Below are 21,610 nucleotides of genomic sequence, written 5' to 3'. Positions count from 1 at the left end.
AGCTGTCACTTAGATGAACTTGGAGGAAGGTGCTTTTTTTTTTTTGCATTTGAATTCTCATTCAAATTTTAGTCTCTTGTTGGTTTTTCCTTTTCTCGTAGGTTATGAATGAAAACTTGATCTCTTAAGGATCCCCTTGAGACTGTGAGCCCCCGGAAAGAAAGATGAACGTGAAATATGCTATTGATCCGATGACAGACGGGCCTCATCCACGTCTTGCGTCACCCACGTGACCCAGAGATTAGGCAATGGAAGCACAAGGCCCCAGGTCTTATAGCTAACTCGGTCCACAGAAAGATGATGGCTCTGATTTCTTGCAATTTTGCTTTCCCCCAAAACATTCCTCCATTGCTGATTCACTAGAGGCATTTTATTTTCACGTGTGGGGAAGTCTGTGGAATTCTAGCCTCTGGAGGTGTCGGGCATCATTCAGAGATAACTCCTCCTGCAGGAAAGGAGCTTTGTTCCCCAGCCTCAGGTCCAAGCCCTTCAGCAGGGACCTAGGTCTAGTCCCAGGTAAGTCTGGCTGGGCTTTGGGTACTTGGTCCTCAGAGCCGCTCCTGGAGTAGCCCTGAGCCAGGCAGCACTGGCCCCTCCTTGTCCTGAATTTCAGAGAGATTAACCTTAGGGTCTCCTGGAAAGTGGGATTTAGTCATGCACAAGAGCAGATCGCTGCTCCATCTGACCAAGCACCTCTGCCCTGAGACGGCTTAGTCCCCCTCCTACGTTGTTTGCTGAACAGCTTACATGAGACACCACTGAGGGCAACTTTTGAATGAAAGACGGCAGATTTATGGCTTTTCTTTTTGATTACTGTGCCTACAATTTATTATCTACTGTGATCTAAATCTCTGACATCTGTTTCATCTTGTGAACAAGCAAGCCAGCCTAGGGGGGTGGGTGTTCCTAGCATCCCTGCTTGCTAGTTGAAGGAGCCGAAGCTCCTCAGAGAGGTTGAGTCTTTTCCCCAAAGTCAGCCAGCAGAGGGGAGCTGGTGTTAGAAACTCTGATGAGGACGGACATCGTCCCACCTGCAGACATCTGGGTTTTGCCCTTGGTCGCTCTGGTCTGGAAGTCTTGGGGACTCAGAAATGGTCTGGACACTGCAGGTGACCTGATAGAAACACTGCAGCTCTGGATTTAGACCCAGAGCCCCGCCAGGATATGTGTCATCGCTGTCTCATTTCAGAATCAAGACACGAATATTGTAAGGCTCTCTGTTTCTTGGACATTTGAGATAGTATTTATCTCCTTATCAGATTTGCCTCAGGATCAACATTTTGAAGACTGAGTCCTACCCACATTGAATCTGACACCAGCCAGCTTAGCAATGGGTCACTCACCACTCACTTCATGTATTTAAATGTCTTCCTGAAGAGACTGAGTCTCCTCAAAGCTGAGTCCTGCTTCTCATCACCCTTCAGAGTCCAGCACCTTTCAGAGCCTAGGTCGCTGTGTCTGTCCTGGCCGTCTGTGTATCGCGACCACTGGACGTGCCACACACACACGGGACTTGATGCAGAATTACAGTGAGGTGACTAACCCACGAGTCTCTGTGTTCCTGACCAAACCATTTCACCGTAAATTGTAAAATCTCAACGTTTCAACGAGCTCAGCAGGAAGCACACTTCTGCAGGTCAGAGGTGATTGGGGTTGAGGAGCCATCACTCTTTGCTGGTGGGGAATGAGCCCTTGGACGGGGCGCATGGGGCTGTTGGTCTCCTGGTGACACAGCCTCGCCACAGACCGCAGGACCTTCTCGGGTGAAATCACACTGTGACCTGCCATAAGCCAGCAGGTGAGCCTCGGGAGACACTCCTGGTCTCATCAGAGACCACAGACACCTGGGACAGGAGTCCGTGGAAACGAAGGTCTCCCCCGGGGGGCCGCTGGCCTGGGGCACGGGCAGAAGAAGCTGCCACATGGGGTGAGAGCATGGCAGCGATGCCAGCACCGTGATGCCCGAGGCTGCAGGACGGTCCCGTGGCCCTGGGGGCACCGTGAGCGCCACGTCTTTACACGCTGCTCCTGCTGTAGCACATGGCCTCTGTCTTTCCTCACTGGTGTCTGTCTTCCTCATGACACTTCTTTCAGCTGGAAGGGGAGTTGACCGGACCCTTGTAAGAGTCAGGACTGCAGTTGTAGCTGGACAGCAGCAGGTAAGTCATGGCCTCATTTGGGTCAAGAGTCAGTGAAAGTGGCGGCTGGGCTGATGCTCTAATGAGAAAACCAGTGGGACCGAGATTTGGTGACGTTTGTTCCTTCCTGCCAGGCTGCCGTGCAAATGTTGTTCCATTATCAGGGATGAAAGGCACCCCCGCAAGCCTCGAATCTTTGTGGAAATGGTCCCAGCTGCTCAAGAGGCTTGCTGTGGCTCCACAGGCTCATCTCAGCTCCCGAGCCCCTCCAGCTCTAAGCCTGCTGCCCTTTTCCACCTTCTCGAGGCCTGTCCGGGCATCTGGGCCCTGCCCACTGGGGCAGCCGTGTCTGCTCTGTCTCAGGAGACTAGAGCCTGGACCAGCCCTTGGGCGTCCTGGCTCTAGGGCCTCTGTCTCCAGGGTGTTCCATCTCCTCACAGGTAAGCTTGGCCTCTGGACCTGGGCACCCACCCCTCTCACCCCAGGACAGCTCTGCCTGCTTGCAGCTTTGGGAGGAAGGAGTCTGAGGGGCCTGGTGTGAGGGGTTACTGCCTGGGGTCTGCCCCTCCTGAGTCCAGAACCTTCCCTTCCCTCCTCCATCCGGCTCAGGCCTGGGGGGGCTATGCCTTGTCCCCCATCAGAGCCCCTACTGAGATCTCAGGTTTCTGAGCAGGGCTGACGTGTCACTGGCGATGCCAGCTGTTTCGAGGGGGTCTGGGCAGGGAGCCGGGCAGGTGGCATGGTACCCCTCCTGTCAGAGCAGCTCCCCACACATCCCCCCGTCTCACAGAGGAGAGACGAAGCCTCAGGGAGGCCGGGGGACCTGGGCGTGTGGCTCCAGTGTGAATCAGCAAGACAGATGCCTGAGGTCCCCAGGTCCCTCTCATCGCCCTCAGGGACCAAGGTGCTGCTGCCCCAGCTGGGAGGCCACCTGACCTTCCAGACGGGTTGGTGCCCTCCAGGCCCCTGAACCTCTCGGGGTCCAGCACGACCCCTCTTGTCCTCAAGCTCCCCGAGGAACCCTGGCCTGGCACCTGGTGCAGCACCTGCTCAAGTGAGCTCTGCAGAAACGCCCGCCTCGAAGGGCTGGGACGTGCAGGAGCAACTCCTGAGAAGCAGTGGGTGGAGGGTCTGGAGACTGGCATCCCCAGACCGACCCAGACTCGTCCCCGGGCCCCTCCCAGCACCTCCCATGTGGAGAAGTTACGTTACCAGCTTGAAGATTTTGGAAAGCGTGCCCTGGGCGTCGTGCCCCTTGAGTCCCTTGTGAGCCGATTTGTAGTCAGACGCTCTGCCTCCATAGCCGAATCCTGGCTTCTGGCCCTCAGCCCCCTGCAAGAGAGGGTGAGGCTCGAGGTCTGTGCCTACGGCCCGCGGCCCTGCCCTGGTCCACATCCATCTGGCCTCAGGAGCTGCTCGGCCACACACTGGGCGCCCAGCGCCTCCGGCGGAGGGTGGGACCTTCCCTGTGGCAGTATCTGCCCTTCTCCTGGCTGAGCGGGTCCCAGGGTGAATCAGCCAGAGTCACACACACTCTCCAGAGTCTTTGTCTGCACACCTTGGGGGAAGGGGTGCCTGGACTGTGCTGGAGAAGGGTGGGTGAGGCTGCGCCCCTGACGGGAGCCCAGGAGACAACGCCCAGCCCCAGGCTGTTCTGGCCGTTGGCACAGACCCTTCACGCCAGCTCCCCCAGGGCTCAGCAGACTTCACACTTGGGGAATTGGGGGCTCATCTGTTTTTAAAGGGCAAAGACACAATTTCTAACTCTCCAGCTTGGAGAGGCCTCTTGCAGGCCAGAACCAGCTCCCCTGGCTGCGCTGTGGGTGCCCTGAGTGTGGATGGACCAGGATTCTTCCAGGGGCTCTGGGCTGTGAGTTGGTGATCATAGAGGGAGGGGGGGAAGTGGGCTGGGAAGCCGTGTCCCCCAGCTGTGCACCTGGGCACCATCCCAGGACCGGCAACCGGGGTGGGTCTCAGCAAACCCGCTCCCTGGCTGTGTGACCTTGGGCAACTGTCGGAAGCTCTCTGAGCTTCAGTTTCCTCTTCTGTAACATGGAGATGATGGACAACCTGCTCTGAGACTGGAGCTTGTTGCTCTGAACTCTGAAGCTTGCTGAGGGGGCTGCCTGAGGAGCCCCCACCTCTGCCTCCAGCTTCTCTGGGGGGACCCGTCTCACTTCAGGGAGGATGGAGAAAGCTGGCTTCCCGCAGGTAGCAATGACACACAGTTACTGAAATGTAAAGGCGTGTGTCTCTGGGGCCAGTTTGCGTTCATATAAGCTCTGGTTTCAAAGGGACCTTGCACTGTGAGCACGAGAAGGAAGGGGGACTCTGGGGCTCAGACATGATGAAAGTTAGCGCCTTGGGGTGCATGTCCCTTGCACGGATCTCATGCAACGGACAGGCTCTGGGATCTCGCTTCACATTTTGCCAACAAGAAGCAGGACTCTTTCTGCCTGGGCCTCTCCTGAGAATTCTACAAATGAAGTAAAACCGTCTCTGATCGAGCTCTAGAGCCCTTGGCCTTAGCCTGTGGTCCTTTTCGGTGTCAGGACGGTGTTGTGGGGCTGGAGGGAGCTCGGGAAGCGTGGAGTCCATCCCTCTGGTTCAGGGGTGCTGGAGGTGGGCTCCAGGAGCTTCACGGATCTTGCAGGCCAGCTCCCTCATGTTTGGACTGAAGCTGGACCAGGGACACCTGTCTAGGCCCCCACCCTCCCCCCACCCCACCCCAGCGCTACTTCTGCGGGTTCCTTCACTTTCAGCCAGAAACAGATGCTGGGAATAGATGCTGGCCACTCAGAACGAGGCATCCACTTTCACGTGAAAATCTGGTTTCAAGGGGTGTCAAGTGCGTTGAGTCTCGGGGACTACGCACGAGGGGCGCCTACTGCTGCCCTCGCATCCCACAGTTTCCACGGACACACTCCCTTGGTCACGGTCGCAGGGGCCAAGGACAGTTAAAGAGAGCTGCGCTGAAGGATAGACCAGCAAGGGAGAAAGCCGTGCTGTCCCACGCGAGCCTGTCATGCTCTGACTCTGTTGATTTTCTCCAGAATAAAATGCTTCTGAGAATAAAATTCAAGGATTGGTTTTCAGATTGATAATCTGCTGAATTTTTCTCCTTTCAAATTTTTGGTCACTTTTATCTTTGGACAACCTAGAATTTGCCAGAAAAACATACAACGTAGTTTAGAAAACTAGTGAAATTTTCAGGATCTCCAAATGAAGACAGTCATGCGGATCTCGGAAACCAACAGACCGGCTCACGGAACACAGAGCAGAATTTTGCTTTGGAAAAAAGAGAAAATTAACGGGTTAGTGGGAACAAAAACGGAGACATGGAGAGGCATGCAAAGGCATTCTATTAGCTGCTGGGTTGGAGGGGCCTTAAACGACGGGAAGAAAAAAGGTCCCCCCCCCCCATCACTCTCAGTCGTCAGCGGCTCTGCCCTGGTCCACCACACCTAGAAAGTTAAGAGGCAGGTCGAGTAGTTAATGAAGTAGGATATCTGAGTCAGAAGTGGGTTTCATTCTTCAGTGTCACCTTTTTCTCCTGCTGGCACAAGAAGTCCGTCATTAATTGGCTGTGGCCGCTGGCCCGCGTCAGTTCTCTACATCATCGGCACTCTTTGCAAATTCATCAGATCAGAAAAAGGCTCACGTGTATCTGTATGAATGTCCCAGCAACCTCTCAGTTCACTCTGCAGTAATCATGTGTCGGAGCGGTTCCAAGAAGCTTCCTCTGCCTTTTCTCTGAGGGCGGATGCCTCCCTCCCTCCTTCCTTCTTTTTTAAAAATGTACTTACTTTTTATTGAAGGATAATTGCTTTACAGTATTGTGTTGGTTTCTGCCAAACATCAATGTGAAGCAGTCCCTCCTCCTTCCTTCCCCGCCCTCCTCCCCGCTCTTCCCTTTTCTCTTTCCTTCCTTCTTTCTTCCTCCCTCTTCCCTTTCTTCTTTCTTTTTCTCTAAATTCATGCATTCATTTTATGTTGCCTACTGACTGTGCATCAGTGAGATGCAGGCTCTGCGCTAGAGAGATCTTGTGTCTCCAAGGACGTTGGAGAATGTGTTTCTGTTTCCAAGACAGACACAGTTCCTGGCCTAGAGGTTAGTGGGCCTCTATTTATTCTGGAAATTTGATCAAGACTGTATCTAATATTTACTGGTAAATACTGCTGTTTGGTTGCTTAGTCGTGTCCAACTCTCTGAGACCCCATGGATGGTAGCCCACCAGGCTCCTCTGTCCATGGGGTTCTCCAGGCAAGAATACTGGAGTGGGTTGCCACGCCCTCCCCCAGGGGATATTCCAGACCCAGGGATCCAACCTCAGTCTCCTATGGCTCCTGCACTGGCAGCCAGGTTCTTTACCACTGAGCCACCAGGGAAGCCTTTACTAGAAGGTAATTTAGTTAAAATACAGATCAGCATTAGAAGTTGGTGTAGACACCAAATTTTGCTAGAAGCTGAACAAGTCAGCCCTTTAAGATTTTCATGGACACTTAGTTCTCAGAAATTCCTAAAAAGGTTTTTCTGGATGGCTTGGTATCTAAGCTTCAGTTATTACTAAATCAAAACCCAAACCAAAATCTTTTGGATCACTTAGGTTGTTATAAACTGAGTAACTGAACTCAGCATCCTTTTGTGTTGTTAGCAGAATCACCGTTTCTCAACAGAATGTCAACATCTGGTGGGGTGGGGTTAACTCTTTGGACAGGTGCGCAGGCCGACTGCAGGGACTGGACTTCCTCCTCCGCTGTTTTGGAAGGAAGTCAGGAACTTTCTCAAAGACGGGGGTCCTCCTTTCCTGGGGAGAGTCCAGCAGAGTCTCCTAGGAGCCCCTCCGTGCGTGGGCCCCGGGGCGAGGAAACAGGAGCGCTGGAGCTAGGAGGAAGGGCCTGCTGTGGGGGAAGCAGCGGGGCACAAGCCGGGAGGATGGAAGGAACATGGACGTGCGAGCCTCCCGGCCGGAGAGGACAGGGGAGGGGAGGGGAGGGCGGGGCGCGCAGCACCTACCCAGCTAAATCTGCTGAGGGACAGTCCTCGCCCCTGCGTGAGGAAGAGAAAGAGAAAGTAACACAGGGATCAGTGCGGGCACGGCGCTCTTTCATACAGCAGGAGACACAGAACAGCACTGAGCTGAGGCAGGAAATCGGTTTTGTCAGACTCAGCGCATCCCTGCGCGTGGCCACAGCTGCCCGGAGCCGCCCCGAAGGAGGACTTCCGATCCAGGCAGGGAGGGGAGGGGAGTGCTATCTGCCTGGGACAAGCGTTTCTCAGCCCGTTCTAGTTCTACGTGGGTTCCACGTGGCAAAACATCTTGGGGGGAAATGAGGGAGCGCTGAGTCCAGCCTGCTGTCTGGCCCATTCAGGGGTCCCAGGCGGGTGAAGCGATGGCGGCTCAGTGCCTTCAGAGCCCTTACCTTTCCTTGCGATGGAGGAGGTGTGCGGGGTGTCACCTGCAAAGACACAGCAGAATGGTGAGCTGGGGTGTGGTGCCTCCTTCACAGCGGCCCTGACCGCCTCGAGAGGGCCTCCTGTGGTCACCTGTCACCCCTGTATTCACCCAGCTCGTGTCCAGTTCCCAGCTAGACGGAGCTGCTTGCTGGGAGGGTCTGGCACCAATGGTATGAGAAACCACCTACTCGATCTCTGCCCTGCGACCCTGTTCTGTCCCAGGTGAGGGAGAAACACAGGATTTGAGGATCTGAAAGCACCCAGCGGCACCCAGATCGTCCAGAACACTCTGAAAGTGTTTGGGAGGATGTGAAACACGCCCAGGGCTCTGCACTCTGCGAGGCGAGCCCTTGATGGAGAGGGCGAGTGTCACAGAGACCTCTCTGGGGTCGGCAGTCAAGGGCCCCAAATACGAGGAGCCTCAGAAGGAGAGCCCTCAGGTGTGTGGTCCCTAAAGCCCTCATCATCCTGAAAAAGGAGGTCTATAACTAGAGCCTGTGCTTTTGCTTTGTTTTTAAGACTTTATTTTTTTTTAGAGCCAGTTCTAGGTTTCTAGAAAAATTGCACAATAATTGCAGAGCATTGTCATGACCTACCATCCTCTGCACAGCCCACCCCCTGCCTTCTGTGTGGTCATTTGTTACAACTGGTGAGCCAATCTACCACCCTCCAGAGGGTTATAGCTGTGTCCCATTGGGATATTCTCAGACCCCCCCCCCATAGATTAGAGCTGTCACCTGGGGATGTGCTCAGACCCCCTTGTGGATCAGAGCTTAGAGTCACCTGGGGATATACTCAGATCTCTCCCCCCTGGATTAGAGCTGTGTCACCTGGGGACACACTTAGGCTCTCCTGGGTGGGGGCATGGCCAGGCACCCCTCACCCCTCCGCTCCCCCACCCTCGCCCTGCACCCCTCCACTCCCCACCCCCACGCCAACACTCACGATGTTCTTGAAGAAGTGCACTACGGGGTTTTCGTCTTGGGGCCGGCCGTGCTGCGCCTTCTGGGGCAGGGAGCCATAGTGGGTGGTTCTGGCCGCGTGGTGTCCATCCTGAGAGACAGGGGGAGACGTCTGGAAGGTCAGAGGAGATCTTCACGGGGACCTCCTGCAAGCCACCGGGACAGTGAGCCGCAGCCTCGCGAACGCCTCCTCCATCCCCAGCTCGGGGCGTGGTTCAGAAGGACCCTTCTTGCTCACAAGATGCTGTTGTCAGCAAGTCTAGAGTGTGCTTCTCGGGAGTTCAGTGCGTTTACTGGGCTCAGTGTTGCTGCTGGGACTCGTGCTCCTGTCTGGATTGTCATTGGCGTCACTGGCACTAGTTATAGGGGCGTGTTCCCACACGCGTCACCATCAGTGTCTATGACTCTCTGCAGATGTCCTCCCACCCCATCCACCAGGTCGGAAGCCCTGAGTCATCCTGGGCTCTCTCTCTGCCCTATTTCCCCCTTTGGGTCTGTTCACAACCCTTATAGGCTTTTCTTTAAAATAGTCCCTGCATTTGTCTCTGCCCCACATTGACAGCAAAGCCGAGACTGGGGCAGCCCTGCCGGGGCCCTGCACTTTCCCGCCCAGATTCATTTGCAAAGAGAGGATGCTCTGTGCCTCCTGTCCACTCCTCCCTCCACCCCCCGGCCAGCCCCTGCGTCTGCTCACAAACTGTACCCTTCTCTGCAGCCCGGGGAGCAGGAGGAGCAGCTGAGAGCTTACACCACACAGCACATCCAAGTTTTCTCCACTTTCTGAGAACTTGTCTTGGCTTTGAGCTGTCCAGTCCCTCTCTGTCTTTTGAACGAGGTGTCCACAGGCCCTCCAGTCCTCCTTCTGTGACTCTGCGCCCTGCTGGCCCCTCAGGTTCTAAGTCCCTCCTTCTGCGGGTCCTGCAGGGGCCCAAGCTCCCTGCTCCCCCTGCCTCTCCCCACTGTGCCCAGACCCCACCTCCCCGATGCCCCGGCCATGCGTTCTGCCGGTTGCAGTTCTCAGTTTCTCTCGGGCAGGCTCAGCAAGTGACCTGTTTCCTGTGCAGCTCAGTCACAGCCTCCCTCGGAGGATGGAGCCAGGCCTGGGGGTCAGTGCTGAGCCTCCCTCCCCGCATGGGGCTGGAACTTCATGGTATTCAGGTTCCCCGCGCAGGAAGCCCAGCGATTTGTGTTACTCCAGGTGGTGCTCGTGGTGAAGAACCTGCCTGCCAGTGCAGAAGATGTAAGGGACTCAGGTTTGATCCCTGGGTCGGGAAGTTCCCCTGGAGAAGGAAATGGCAACCCACTCCAGTATCCTTGCCTGGAGAATCCCATGGACAGAGGAGGAGCCTGACAGGCTACAGTCCATGGGGTTGCAGAGAGCTGGACATGACTGAGCAACTCAGCACTCAAGCACATGGGCATGATGGCGTGGGTGGAGGCCGATGCAGTGGACATTTGAGTTGAAGACGCTGGCCACAGGGGCGAGCTGGAGCATTTCAGGAAGTGCTGAAACACTTCGCCCTCCTGACTCTAACTCATCCTCTCTGTGGGTGCTGCCAAATAATCTGCTTCTCCCTGGGTTGTGTTGTCTGTCACCCAGGGCCAATCAGATTCCGTCACTGCAGGCCAACCCTACACATTCTTCTCCAGTGAAGGAAAATGTGAAACCAAGAAGTAAAAAAGAAAACAGATGAGTTAGGAAACTGTTTAAGTTACTTGTGCATATGTTCTGAGTCACTTCAGTCGTGTCCGACTCTCTGTGACCCCGTGGACTGTAGCCCGCCAGGGCCCTCTGTTCATGAGATTCTCCAGGCAAGAATACTGGGGTAGATTGCTGTGCCCTCCTCCAGGGGATCTTCCTCAAGTTACTCACGTCAAGAAAAGTATCTTTTGTGTTTAGACACAAAAATATCTTTGTGTCTAAATATCCAGTGTATCTGGCAAGTGAAGTTATTTGTTAAATAGCACCTTGCTGCTACTGCTAAGTCACTTCAGTCGTGTCTGACTCTGTGCGACCCCATAGACGTCAGCCCACCATGCTCACCCGTCCCTGGGATTCTCCAGGCAAGAACACTGGAGTGGGTTGCCATTTTCTTCTCCAATGCATGAAAATGAAAAGTGAAAGTGAAGTCGCTCCGTCGTGTCCGACTCTTAGCGACCCCATGGACTGCAGCCTACCAGGCTCCTCAGTCCATGGGATTTTCCAGGCAAGAGTACTGGAGTGGGGTGCCATTGCCTTCTCCGAAATAGCACCTTAATGGCCCAAAATGATGAAAACAGCTCAGATTTTTGCACAACTAATGCTTATTTTGGGGTAAGAAATGGCAGTCCACTCCAGTATTCTTGCCTGGAGAATTCCATGGACAGAGGAACCTGGTGGGCTTTAGTCCATGCTGTTGCAGAGAGTTGGACATGACTGAGCTAATGAATGCATGCTTACTTTGGTGTTTATACACCATTTTTCTGCAGGATGTGTTGGAATTTTTGTCCCAGAAACATTGTGTACTTCGATTGGCCCATTCTGTGACTAAACTAAGAAAGTTTCTTAAACTTTATGAAAAGGTTTTAAATAAATGTTCAGGAGTATCATGCAGATCTGATATTATTAAACTTATTCATGCTGTGATGTAGTTAATGAAGTGTTGTGTGGACAATAACAATGTTTCACGCCTAAACCACACACATCAGCTTCTAATGCTGAAAGAAACAGAGCGTGTATTTTGGTGATTTTTATAATGAGTACCTAGGAGAAGAAGACCTCCGTGCCATGAGGGTAGTCAGTAAGTTTACTGACCTGACACTGAAAGCGTGATCCATAAAAGAAACAAAACTGATAAATTGGACCCAATCAATATTTACAACTTTTGCAAAGGTCACTTTTAAGAGAATGGAAAGAAGCTACATACTGAGAAAACATTTGCAATCACATATATGATGTGGGACGTGAAACCACAGTATGTAAAGACCTCTAAACAATCAATGGTAAAAAAAACAATCAACCAAGTTTAAAAATTGGACAAAATAGGTGACTAAACACGTCATTGCAAACGATGAGCAGAAGGCAAGCAAGCACATGAAGAGATGCCCAGCATCATTAGCCATTAGTGAGACGTAAGTCAAAGCCACCCAGAGACACCACTTTCCCCTATTAGAATGGCTGCAGTAAAGAATACTGACAATACTAGGTGTTGGCTAGGATGTGAAGCAACTGGACCTCACACGCATTGCTGGTGGGAATGCAAAATGGTATCCTCACTCTGTAACACAGTTTGAGTCTCTAATAAAGTTAACCATGCACTTACCATATGACTCAGCAATCCCACTTCCTGCTTTGAATGATAAAAGAAAAATTACATGTTTTTGGAAGTGATTTTTATAATTAATGTATTCATCTCCGCTCTTTTGCTGCAAGTAATTTAAATCTTACAACTTACAATCACACAAAACTCGGCCATGAATGTTTATAGCAGCTCAATTCATAATCACTAGCTCTGTAAATGAGGCAAATGTCCCTCACTGAGTGAAGTGATAAACAGACTATAGTGTGTCCATGTGACGCCGCACTGCACAGCAGTAGGAAGGAGCAGACTTTCATACACTTGACAACTCAGAGGCATCTCCAAGGCACTGGGCTCGGTGAAAGAAGACGCTCCAAAAGGCTTCATACTGTGTGATCTCACACACACATGATAGTCGTCAAAAGACTGCACTACGGGGAGAGGGACGGGAGCAGGGCTTGGCAGAGGTTGGGGTGGGGAGGGAGGGTGTGGTGTGAACTGGAAGGGAGGTTTGGGGTCGATGCGTCCCTATGGTGGTGGCAGCCATGTGCGTGTGAGAATTCACAGACCTGCACACCATACACAAGCCAGTCTCACTGTGTGTGGTCCCGCCACTTCATGGAAAATAGATGGGGAAACAATGGAAACAGTGAGAGACTTTATTTTTCTGGGCTCCAAAATCACTGCAGATGGTGATTGCAGCCATGAAATTAAAAGACGCTTGCTCCTTGGAAGGAAAGTTATGACCAACCTAGATAGCATATTAAAAAGCAGAGACATTACTTTGCCAACAAAGGTCCATTTAGTCAAGGCTATGGTTTTTCCAGTAGTCATGTATGGATGTGAGAGCTGGACTATAAAGAAAGCTGAGCACCGAAGAATTGATGCTTTTGAACTGTGGTGTTGGAGAAGACTCTTGAGAGTCCCTTGGACTGCAAGGGGATCCAACCAGTCCATCCTAGAGGAGATCAGTCCTGGGTGTTCATTGGAAGGACTGATATGTTGAAGCTGAAACTCCAGTACTTTGGCCACCTGATGTGAAGAGCTGACTCATTTGAAAAGACCCTGATGCTGGGAAAGATTGAGGGCAGGAGGAGAAGGGGACGACAGAGGATGAGATGGTTGGATGGCATCACCAACTCAATGGACATGGGTTTGGGTGGACTCCAGGAGTTGGTGATGGACAGGGAGGCCTGACATGCTGCGGTTCATGGGGTCGCAAAGAGTTGGACACGACTGAGCAACTGAACTGAACTGACCTAACATGAAACCTACCATTTTGCCATTTTTAATAGCACATTTTGGTGTCATTAAGTACATTTATGATGTTGTGTGTCCATCAGAGCATCCAGCTCCAGACCTTTCCCATCTTCCCAAACCAACACTGTACCCAGCAGATACTGGGTCCCATCACTGGTCCTGGCCTCCTGGAAAGCCCCACCCTATGCCCCCTGTGATTGGCCACGTCAGGGACCCCTGACCAGTGGGATCACGCAGTGCTTGTTTTTTGGGGACTGGCTCCTTTCTGCCATGCACAGCTTGCATCCGAACTTCCTTCCTGCTCAAATGCCATCCCTGGGGCCCATGTAAACCGCGTTCTGTTCACTCATCGCCCCCCTGACGGACACACGGTTATTCCCACCCTGGCTGGGCTCAGGCCCTGCAGTGCCGGCGGCTCTGAGGGTGCAGCCCAGCCTGCTTCCCCCGCGTCCTGAAGTGCACCCCTGACTCTGCGTGAGCTGGACAGCCGAGACCCCGCGGCTGCACTGAGGGCCCAACGGTACTGGGGAAAGGGGCTCACATCCAGCCCGGGGGCGCCGGGCGGGGAGGTTCCGGCCAGGCCACCGGTGGTCTGTGCCATCGGCGGCGGTCAGTGCGCGGTCAGAGCAGTGCCAGCCCTTGTCACCCAGGCAGGGCAGGAGCCCCTGGCGGTCCTGGAGGCGTGCTTTAAAGGCAGCGTGGTTTGGCTTGTTACATTTCACAATTTGCGGGGAGCAGATACTGCTTTCCTCATGCCTCGCTGTAAACAAGGGGGTCTGTTCTGTCCTGCAGGGGGATGGGAGGCCGGGGAGGAGGAGAGGGGAAGCCGGGGAGGAGGGTAGATGGCAGGGCCGTCAGGGTGCCCAGGGGGCCCCGCAGCCTCACAGCCGCTCAGGGATGTGGGGGTGCGGCCTGGCTGCTGACGCCCCCACATCCTCAGGCGGTCCCCTGACCCCATCTCTGCCCCCACCCTGGGGACCCCAGCCTCTGCCTCCAAGCTTGTGACGCACACGTTTCCCCCTCAGGAGAGCCCCGGACTTGGCTCCTGACTCAGGACTGGTTAGTCACTCCCCGAGGGGTGAACGCTCCTCCTCTCTGCTCAGAAAGCACAGAAAAGCCAGAGCCGCTCACACTTTGAATTATTTGCCAGGACTGGCATCACTTTGTCTGCATCTATCCTGCTTCCTGATGCGAAGAGCTAACTCCTTGGAAAAGACCCCGATGCTGGGAAAGATCGAAGGTGGGAGGAGAAGGGGACGACAGAGGGTGAGATGGTTGCATGGCATCACTGACTCAATGGACATGGGTTTGAGTAAACTCTGGAAGTCGATGATAGACAGGGAGGCCTGGCCTGCTGCAGTCCATGGGCTTGAAAAGAGTCGGACACGACTGAGTGACTGAACTGAACTGATCCTGATCAGTTTGCAGGCGATGGAAAGGCAAAGAAGGAACTTGAAGGGCGGTCCTGCTGTAAAATAAGAGCCGGGCCAGGGCGGAGGAGGTGGGGAGGGGCAAGCGGCAGTCACCCCCGACCCTGAGAGATCAGAAAAGGAAAAAGGGCCGGAGGTGGGGACTCCCACCCCACACCACACTGCTCTATACGTGAGGTTAGGATGTCCACACATTCTCTCCAAAGTACATAGAGCTGAATATTTGGGAAGCGAAGTTAGAAAATTAGTCCAGTTCTTTAAAAACGAAAGCTTCAGTTCAGAAAAACAGCACTTATTACACAGGGATTTCAAATAAAGTAGAGAAGTTTGTAGAAGAAACCCTGCCCCTTGGGGCTGTGCTTTGTTCACATGCTGGTGAACCACGGGCAGACCTGGCCTTCTGTACAGGGCAAGATGTGAGTCGTGCAGGGCCTTGGCACGTGATCAAGCACGCGGAGGGTTACAGGCCCCTGACGTGTCACTCTTTCTTGACGTAACAATTAAAACAACAACTTCCTGGTGGCAAATAAAATAACGTTATGCTAAAAATCTAAATACTGTGGAAGGAAAGCCATGGGGTAAAGGACAACCGGTCATTAATGTTTGACATAAATTGCTTTTTCCCTGAGCCTGTTTGAAAAATTATGATTAATTTCCCCCCCACTTGTGATAACGTGTGCTTCACCAGCAGGGGGAGCTCGTGCACTTGGCGTGCCAGTCCCATCTCCAGACACCATGAAGGATTTTTAACTATTTTCCAATTTGCTCAAACTTGGAAGTAATAACAGGAGATTAGTTTTCGCCCGACGCAGTGAAGATCAATGGTCATCCGATTGGGTAAAGATTCATTCCCTCGACTCTGACGGCTATTTTATGAAAATAGGGTCGAGGCATTTGTCTGCGTCATCATTTGCATTTGGATTTGATTAGAGACGAAGGGATGGAATTGTTCCCTCAGAAGAAAATGCTGCAGCTTGGAAAAATGAACACCCACTGTGTCTGGGGTTTGTGCTCAGGGGAAAATAGAGTCCTAGAGCTTGATTTAGTTCTTGTCTGCAAGAAGAATTTAAAATCTTCCCTGAGGAATTGATTCTTTCAAATTGTGGTGCTGAAGAAGACTCTTGAGAGTCCCTTGGACGTCAAGGAGACCAAACCAGTCAATTCTAAAAGAAATCAACCCTGAATACTCATTGGAAGGACTGATGCTAAAGCTGAAGCTCCAGTATTTTGGCCACCTGATGCAAAGAGCTGACTCACTGGAAAAGACCCTGATGCTGGGAAAGATTGAGGGCAGGAGGAGAAGGGGACGACAGAGAATGAGATGGTTGGATGGCATCATCAACTCAGTGTATATGAGTTTGAACAAATTCCAGGAGACGGTGAAGGACAGGGAAGCCTGGCGTGCTGCAGTCCATGGGGTCACAAAGAATTGGACACGACTGAGTGACTGAACAGCAAGAACAACAACCTGGATCCACCATTAGAATGCCAGTGGCGGAAATTTGAGTGAATCCTGGGTCTGGGACATGTCTCCCCTCTGCATCCACCCTGCTTGAGCTCTGCACCCTAGATGCAGTCACACCAGTCAATCCTGAGGACAGTTGGACCCTAGAGCCTGGCTCCCTCCCCTCTCTCTGCCCAGGCTTCAGTTTGCTGGCCTTTTCTCCAGATGGATGACACTCACTGGGTGGGTGCCGAGGAGGGGCCTGGAGAGTAGTGGTAAACGCCAGGCAGACAGGCATCTGAGGACTGCCCAGATGCAGACTCACGGCTTGGAGATGTCACACAGGAGAGACGGGCCTCTAGAGGACCCGCGCTCTACCTGGTACTTCGGAGCGCAAGGCTCTGCCCTGCGGTGTGTTACGGGGAGCACGTTTCTGGCCCTCACAGAGCCCCGGCTTCCCTCAGGTCACAGGAGGTAGCGAGAGGCACTCGGGCTCCTGCTCTTGCACTCTGTGTCACTGTGCGCTGGCGGTGGGGAACTCGGTCCTTCAGTCACAACGTGCGTGGGTGACGAGCGTCGCTGACACCTGCTCCATCTTTTCCGCGTTGTGGGGAGGGACGTGAGCTCTTTGTGGAGCTGCTGTTTGGAAACGGTTGCCCTTTTTAAAACTTGAAATCGAGCATTTTCATGGAGGTCACGAGTGTGGGTGCCCTCATGCCAGGGTGCCTCACCCACCACCTGCCGGTCTGTTGTGATGGGTGCCTCAGAGCTACCCCGGGTCTGGCCCGTCAGCAAGCAGCTAACCCTGTGATGGGGACCTTGAGGTGACCGAGGCCCGCGTCCTGCAGCCCGCCTCGCTCAGGGAAGGTGGAAGCGCTGTGTCAGAAGGACGCAGCCCAACGTGACCTCTCTGTGGATCAGCCTCGGCCGCGTCCAGATGGTCGTCCAGAGGCTAAAAGCAGGACCCTTTTCTTTCTGGCACTTTCTTAGTCAAGTCAATCCTGTGAGTTCTAGCTGTGCATGCAGCCCTCTGTGTCCCCAGGCTGATATAAAAGAGGAGCAAGGAAAGCGGTTCCTCCGTGTTTTATGGGGTGGACGCATGGTTGTTTTCACCTTGTTTTACAAGTGTGGACGTGGCTACTTGAAGGGGTTGTGTGAAGGGGTGAAAAGCACCCAACGAAGCAGCCGTGCAACACACACACACACACCTTGGTGTTTCAGTTTACAGGTTGAACGCGGTAGAATTCCGCTTGCACTCACAGAGCGGCGGTAAGAATACACACCTTCATAGATGGTTCCACCAGTGGTCCGGAGAGTGAAGGCATTTGCCTTTTGCTGTTTTCAAGCTGCAATTTGCATTTTGATTTTTCCACAGTAAAAGCCTTTGGCTTTGTGGCACCCTAGGAAGCCCAGATCCAGCGGGTCACCTCTTTCACCTGCTCGGAGCCACGGGCTCCAACAGCGTGGGTGTCTTCCTGAACTGCCGACGATAAGGCAGAACAACAGAGTGAGACTTGGGAGCAGTGAGAGACTTGCGTCTTGGGAAAGTGTTAAGAAAGCCAAAAGTGCTTCCTCCACATTGTCGTCTTTATATTTGAGAACCAGGAAATGTAGTCACGATGGAATGGCTCTTCTTTTCCTGCCCTTTTCCTCTTGCCTTACGCTTCTTTGGACGGTTTACGGAACTCCCCCAGAAATCTCGTTTTGGTGACCACAGGGAGTCGAGGACTTAAGGAAGTCCTCCTCAAGGACTTTCCGAAAAAGCAGTGTTGTGAACATCTTGTGCTGAAAGACTCTAACCCATGGCCGTCCCGTCTCTCGGCCCGTCCTTGGAAGGCAGGGTCATGGCAGTTATGTGCTCCTGTGGCATCTGGCTCTGAGCTAGCTGCTGGTAAAATATTATCTCCTAGAGCATGTGAACTGAAGATCACAGGCCTGCAGAAGAGATAACACATCTGCTGGAAACTGTCGGAGCTGCAGTGCGCCCCCTTTCAGAGCTGGCCCCAATGACCACGGCGTGTTTTTGCTCCAACACCCTGACCCTGCGATGCTCTGGCCATTCCCAGAAACCACTGGACAATGAGGCCGATCTTGTTTATGTAAGTTTTTCAGAGGAAGCAATTGCTCCACTTCTGGTCAACCAGCCCCCCCGGTTCGCCTCAGGGGAGAGCGTTAGATACTTTCTGGCAAGGTCGCTGCATTTCGATTGTGCAATCTGGGGAGAGAATTCTTGTTAGTCTGAATGATCCTTGCAGTCCTCCCTTGAGTTTTCACCCTCAGCAAGTTTAAGAATATGTTTGCTCCTGAATCATCAACTCGACGGAGTTTAATTAAAGCAGTGGACTCTCTTTCTTTAGAGAAAGCCTTGCTGTGTCAGCAGTGGGCTTTTCTCAGTTACAGGAGGAGCACAGGCAGAGCTTTCGTTTAGGTGGAGATTTTAGGTGGCCCATGACATGTTTTTTCCTGGCCGTTAGCAAGTGGGAAGGCCAGCGGGTGGTCTGTGTTTGTGGGGAGCTGTCTCATATTCTGCCCAGAGGGACTGTCGCTTGGGCTGAGATAGGAGGGCCTGGCTTCCAAGCTGGAGTTTCTACTCTCAGCAAGTTGTGAAGCTGAAGGCAGTGGGGGGTGGGGTGGGGGAGGGCACATCAGCCTGTTTCCCTCTGCGATGTTTCGCCTGAAACGAGCGAATCAAAGCCCCCGGCCTCTTCTGGATCAATTCTTTGCCTCCATCGATGGCCATGCAAGGACTGGATTAGAGGCCTCCGGGCAAGGAGGGAACCAAATCTCCAGGCTGTGGGTGTGAGGTCACCCTGGAGGGAAGTTGGTGTCACACGTCACAGCCTATATGTCCGCTGGTTCTGTGAACACGCAGTGGCTGCCTGGCTCTGGTAGGGGCTTAGCCTCAGGTGGAGGCCTTCAAGGCTGGCCTCAGCTCTCACCCCGGGGAGTGGACCAGCAGGGGGAGGAGGAGGCCGTGTAGGGGGTCCCGGCCAGAGCTGGGAGCTGCTGTCAGGTCCACGAGGACGTTGCCCACGGTTGTGATTTCTACCCGTAGCTCCACCGTCTCATACCGCCTGATGTGCAGCTGCCCGGGGCCCTCCTGCCCAGGAGCCTCCAGGAGGGTCCCTCTGCCATACCCGGGCCACCCTCACTGTCCTGGGAGCCAGACCTCATTCCCGTCTCGGGCAGCGCTGGGGAGCTCATGGCCAGACGCCCGGGCTCACGGTCTCCAGAGGAGGGGCTCAGCGCTGCTTCTCAAACAGGGCGGCGGGCTGGTGCTGAAAGCGCTTCTGAACGTGGGCATGCAAGCTTCCTTGTCTCCTGTCTGCAGGAGGCAGGGCTGGAAGTTGGCATTAACTGCTCCGACTTTTCTTTGCTCCCATTTTGGAAGACCTCAGTGTGTCTATAGTATGCACATGACTTCCCAGCGTAAACATCCAGCTAACGCCTTGGTAGCTGCACAAACCAGTCTCCCAGGGCACCTTTCCTTGGCTTAGAACTCAGTTGTCTCCTTACGCAGAGTGGCAGCGGGCGGTGTGAGGGATGCAGAGTCTGGAAGGCTTATATTTGGGAGGAAAAGCCAAGTTGCAATGGGCTTTCCTGCAACTGAAGGCCACGGGCCCCTGGGCGGCTGTGCTGTGAGGTAGCCCCTCTGGGTGGGGAGGGCAGACTAGACCCCAGGCACGACCCCGGCCCGACCCCTTGAGAGGCCAGTCCCCGGAGACCCAGACGGCCTGCCCCACATCAGCGTGGCCCCCAGGGAGCCTGATCTGCTCTGGGTCCCCACAGCCAGACCGTCAGGGCCTGTCAAGACTACCCAACTCTGGTCCGAGCCATTTCCTTGGAAATGAGGAAGAAATCAATTCAGAAAACCTGGAGACAGAGTACGAGGGAAGTGTCTGGAAGGCTTTCCGTGTGAGCCCAATGCCTGGGGCTGGGGGCTGACAGACGGAGGTCTGTCCCCGGAGCAGAATAAGGTTGTATATGCCTCAGGCATGTGGAGTAGCTCCCGAGCATCTGCCTTGGGGCTGGAGGGGGCTGTGCTGTTCACTGGTTGCGAAAGGGCCCTGAGACAGGAGGAAATGGCCATGGGTCCGTCCCCACAGAGACGCTCGCTGTCCCCGACTCTGACTCTCCGGTTGAGATGCTGAGGCCTGAGGGCAGGAGCGCAGGGGCTGCAGCCAGAGCTGGGCTGTGGGGCCCCAGGGGCGGGGTGGGGGTGTCTGCTGCACCCATGATGCCCGGTTTACCGGCACAGGGTGGTGCTCCCGTTTCCCTCCATCAGCCCGGGGTCCCGGGGCGTTGGCAGGACAGACGGTTGTTTCTGACGCTGCTGCCAGTGGTTGGGGAAGGAGGCTCAGCGCAGACACCGCAGGTGGAGGGAGAGAGCAGACCCTCAGCATGTGCTTCCACGCACGCACACTCCGTGCTTCTCCAGGCGCCAGGAGCCCAACGCGGCGAGCCCCAGCCCCTGGGACGGTTGGTGCAGGTTCAGAGCGGGGAGGGCGGCTCTGGACAGACCTCTGGGTGCTCCTCTACCCCTCAGGCGGGTGGCCCCACAGTGGCCTCTGCGGGCTCATGAGGACCGGGTCCCCAGGGGCTGCGAGGGGCAGGCAGGGGCTTAAGGAAGGCGGTAAGAGCAGCTGCCAGGCATGGGAGCAGGGCGTCCCTGGCTCTGCCTGCATCTCCAGGTGCAGGTGGGACGGGGCCCGGCCAGGCACGGCTCCCTGCTGCCCGCTCCGGGCACCTTTCCGCCTCCTTAGTCCACATGACCTCTGGATGATGCAGCTTTCGGAGGCCCGGCTGTGCGGGCCCGGGAGACCCGATGGGGAGCCGGGAGGAGGAGGCCCCGTATCCCCCACGGAGCCGTCTTCCCCGCTGTATGTGCATCTGCTCCTTGTTCCTCCCTTGGAGCCTCTGCTTTTCCGATTCATCCTGGGTCCTCCAACGTCATCTCCTGCGTGGACGGGGGCTCCCTGCCACCTTCAGGTCAGCCCTCGAGTCAGGCTGGGGTGGAACTAAGTAGTGATGCGTCTCCTGGAATCGAAGGGCTCCTCGTGGGAGCCCCATTCTGGAAGGGCCTCCAAGGCGCTGAGCCTGCTTGTTTCTTGACAAACAGCCAGTGGGGCTTTCTCACCCTTCCTGCAGAGTTTGTGCAGAGAGACAGACAGAAGATGGAATGTTCCGGAAGGTCTGGGTGTAGGATGTCAGCCTGACATCGCTCACCAGCTGAGTTTCTGAGCCTCGGGAGGAGGATGGGGGAGGTTTCGGTGCTGAGCTGTTGGGCCTGGCACCACGGTTCCCAGCGTGGCTCCAGCGGGCAGCTCTGTCTCCTCCAAGCTTCTTTCACGGCCCTTTCTTGTATCTGAAAACCATTTAGTGCCACCAGGCGTTTCAGCCCTTTCCCATGGCTGGTGCCTTTTCCTCTCCAATAAACATAACCTCTTTTTTTTTTTTTTTTAGTCCAGAAAGTAGTTGCTATATTGTTTTTTAAGGGAATAAAGAAAAGTCAATAAACCTTTGGGTTTTTTAAAATTTGATCTAATCTCTTTCCTGAAATAATGAAGAATTTGACGTGCCAGGGGGAGACATAGTGAAGAGATCGCAAAGACAGAGGCCTGTCACTGGAGGCCCTGGCAC

At 54.1% G+C, this 21,610-nt stretch overlaps 1 protein-coding gene across 4 annotated transcripts in view; it reads right to left on the bottom strand.

The window, feature by feature from the left end:
• MBP (myelin basic protein) overlaps positions 1-21,610 on the bottom strand; it is a 106,012-nt gene that overhangs the window by 2,552 nt on the left and 81,850 nt on the right. For 2 of the 4 annotated variants that reach the window (XM_086372545.1, XM_086372547.1), the window contains 4 exons: positions 8,542-8,649; positions 7,563-7,598; positions 7,156-7,188; positions 3,351-3,470 (listed from right to left, as the gene is read on the bottom strand). In XM_086372545.1, coding sequence (XP_086228671.1) covers positions 3,351-3,470; positions 7,156-7,188; positions 7,563-7,598; positions 8,542-8,649 — 297 coding nt within the window. The remainder of the gene's footprint in view (positions 1-3,350; positions 3,471-7,155; positions 7,189-7,562; positions 7,599-8,541; positions 8,650-21,610) is intronic. The other 2 variants (XM_086372546.1, XM_086372548.1) reach the window with 1 other exon arrangement.

Source organism: Bos grunniens, chromosome 24 (assembly GCF_055505025.1).
Source record: "Bos grunniens cultivar Pamir isolate PY7600 chromosome 24, Bosgru_T2T1.0, whole genome shotgun sequence".
In the NCBI taxonomy this organism is placed as follows: domain Eukaryota; kingdom Metazoa; phylum Chordata; class Mammalia; order Artiodactyla; family Bovidae; genus Bos; species Bos grunniens.
Note: the sequence above shows the minus strand (reverse complement) of the source record. Positions and strands in the feature narration are given on the sequence as shown.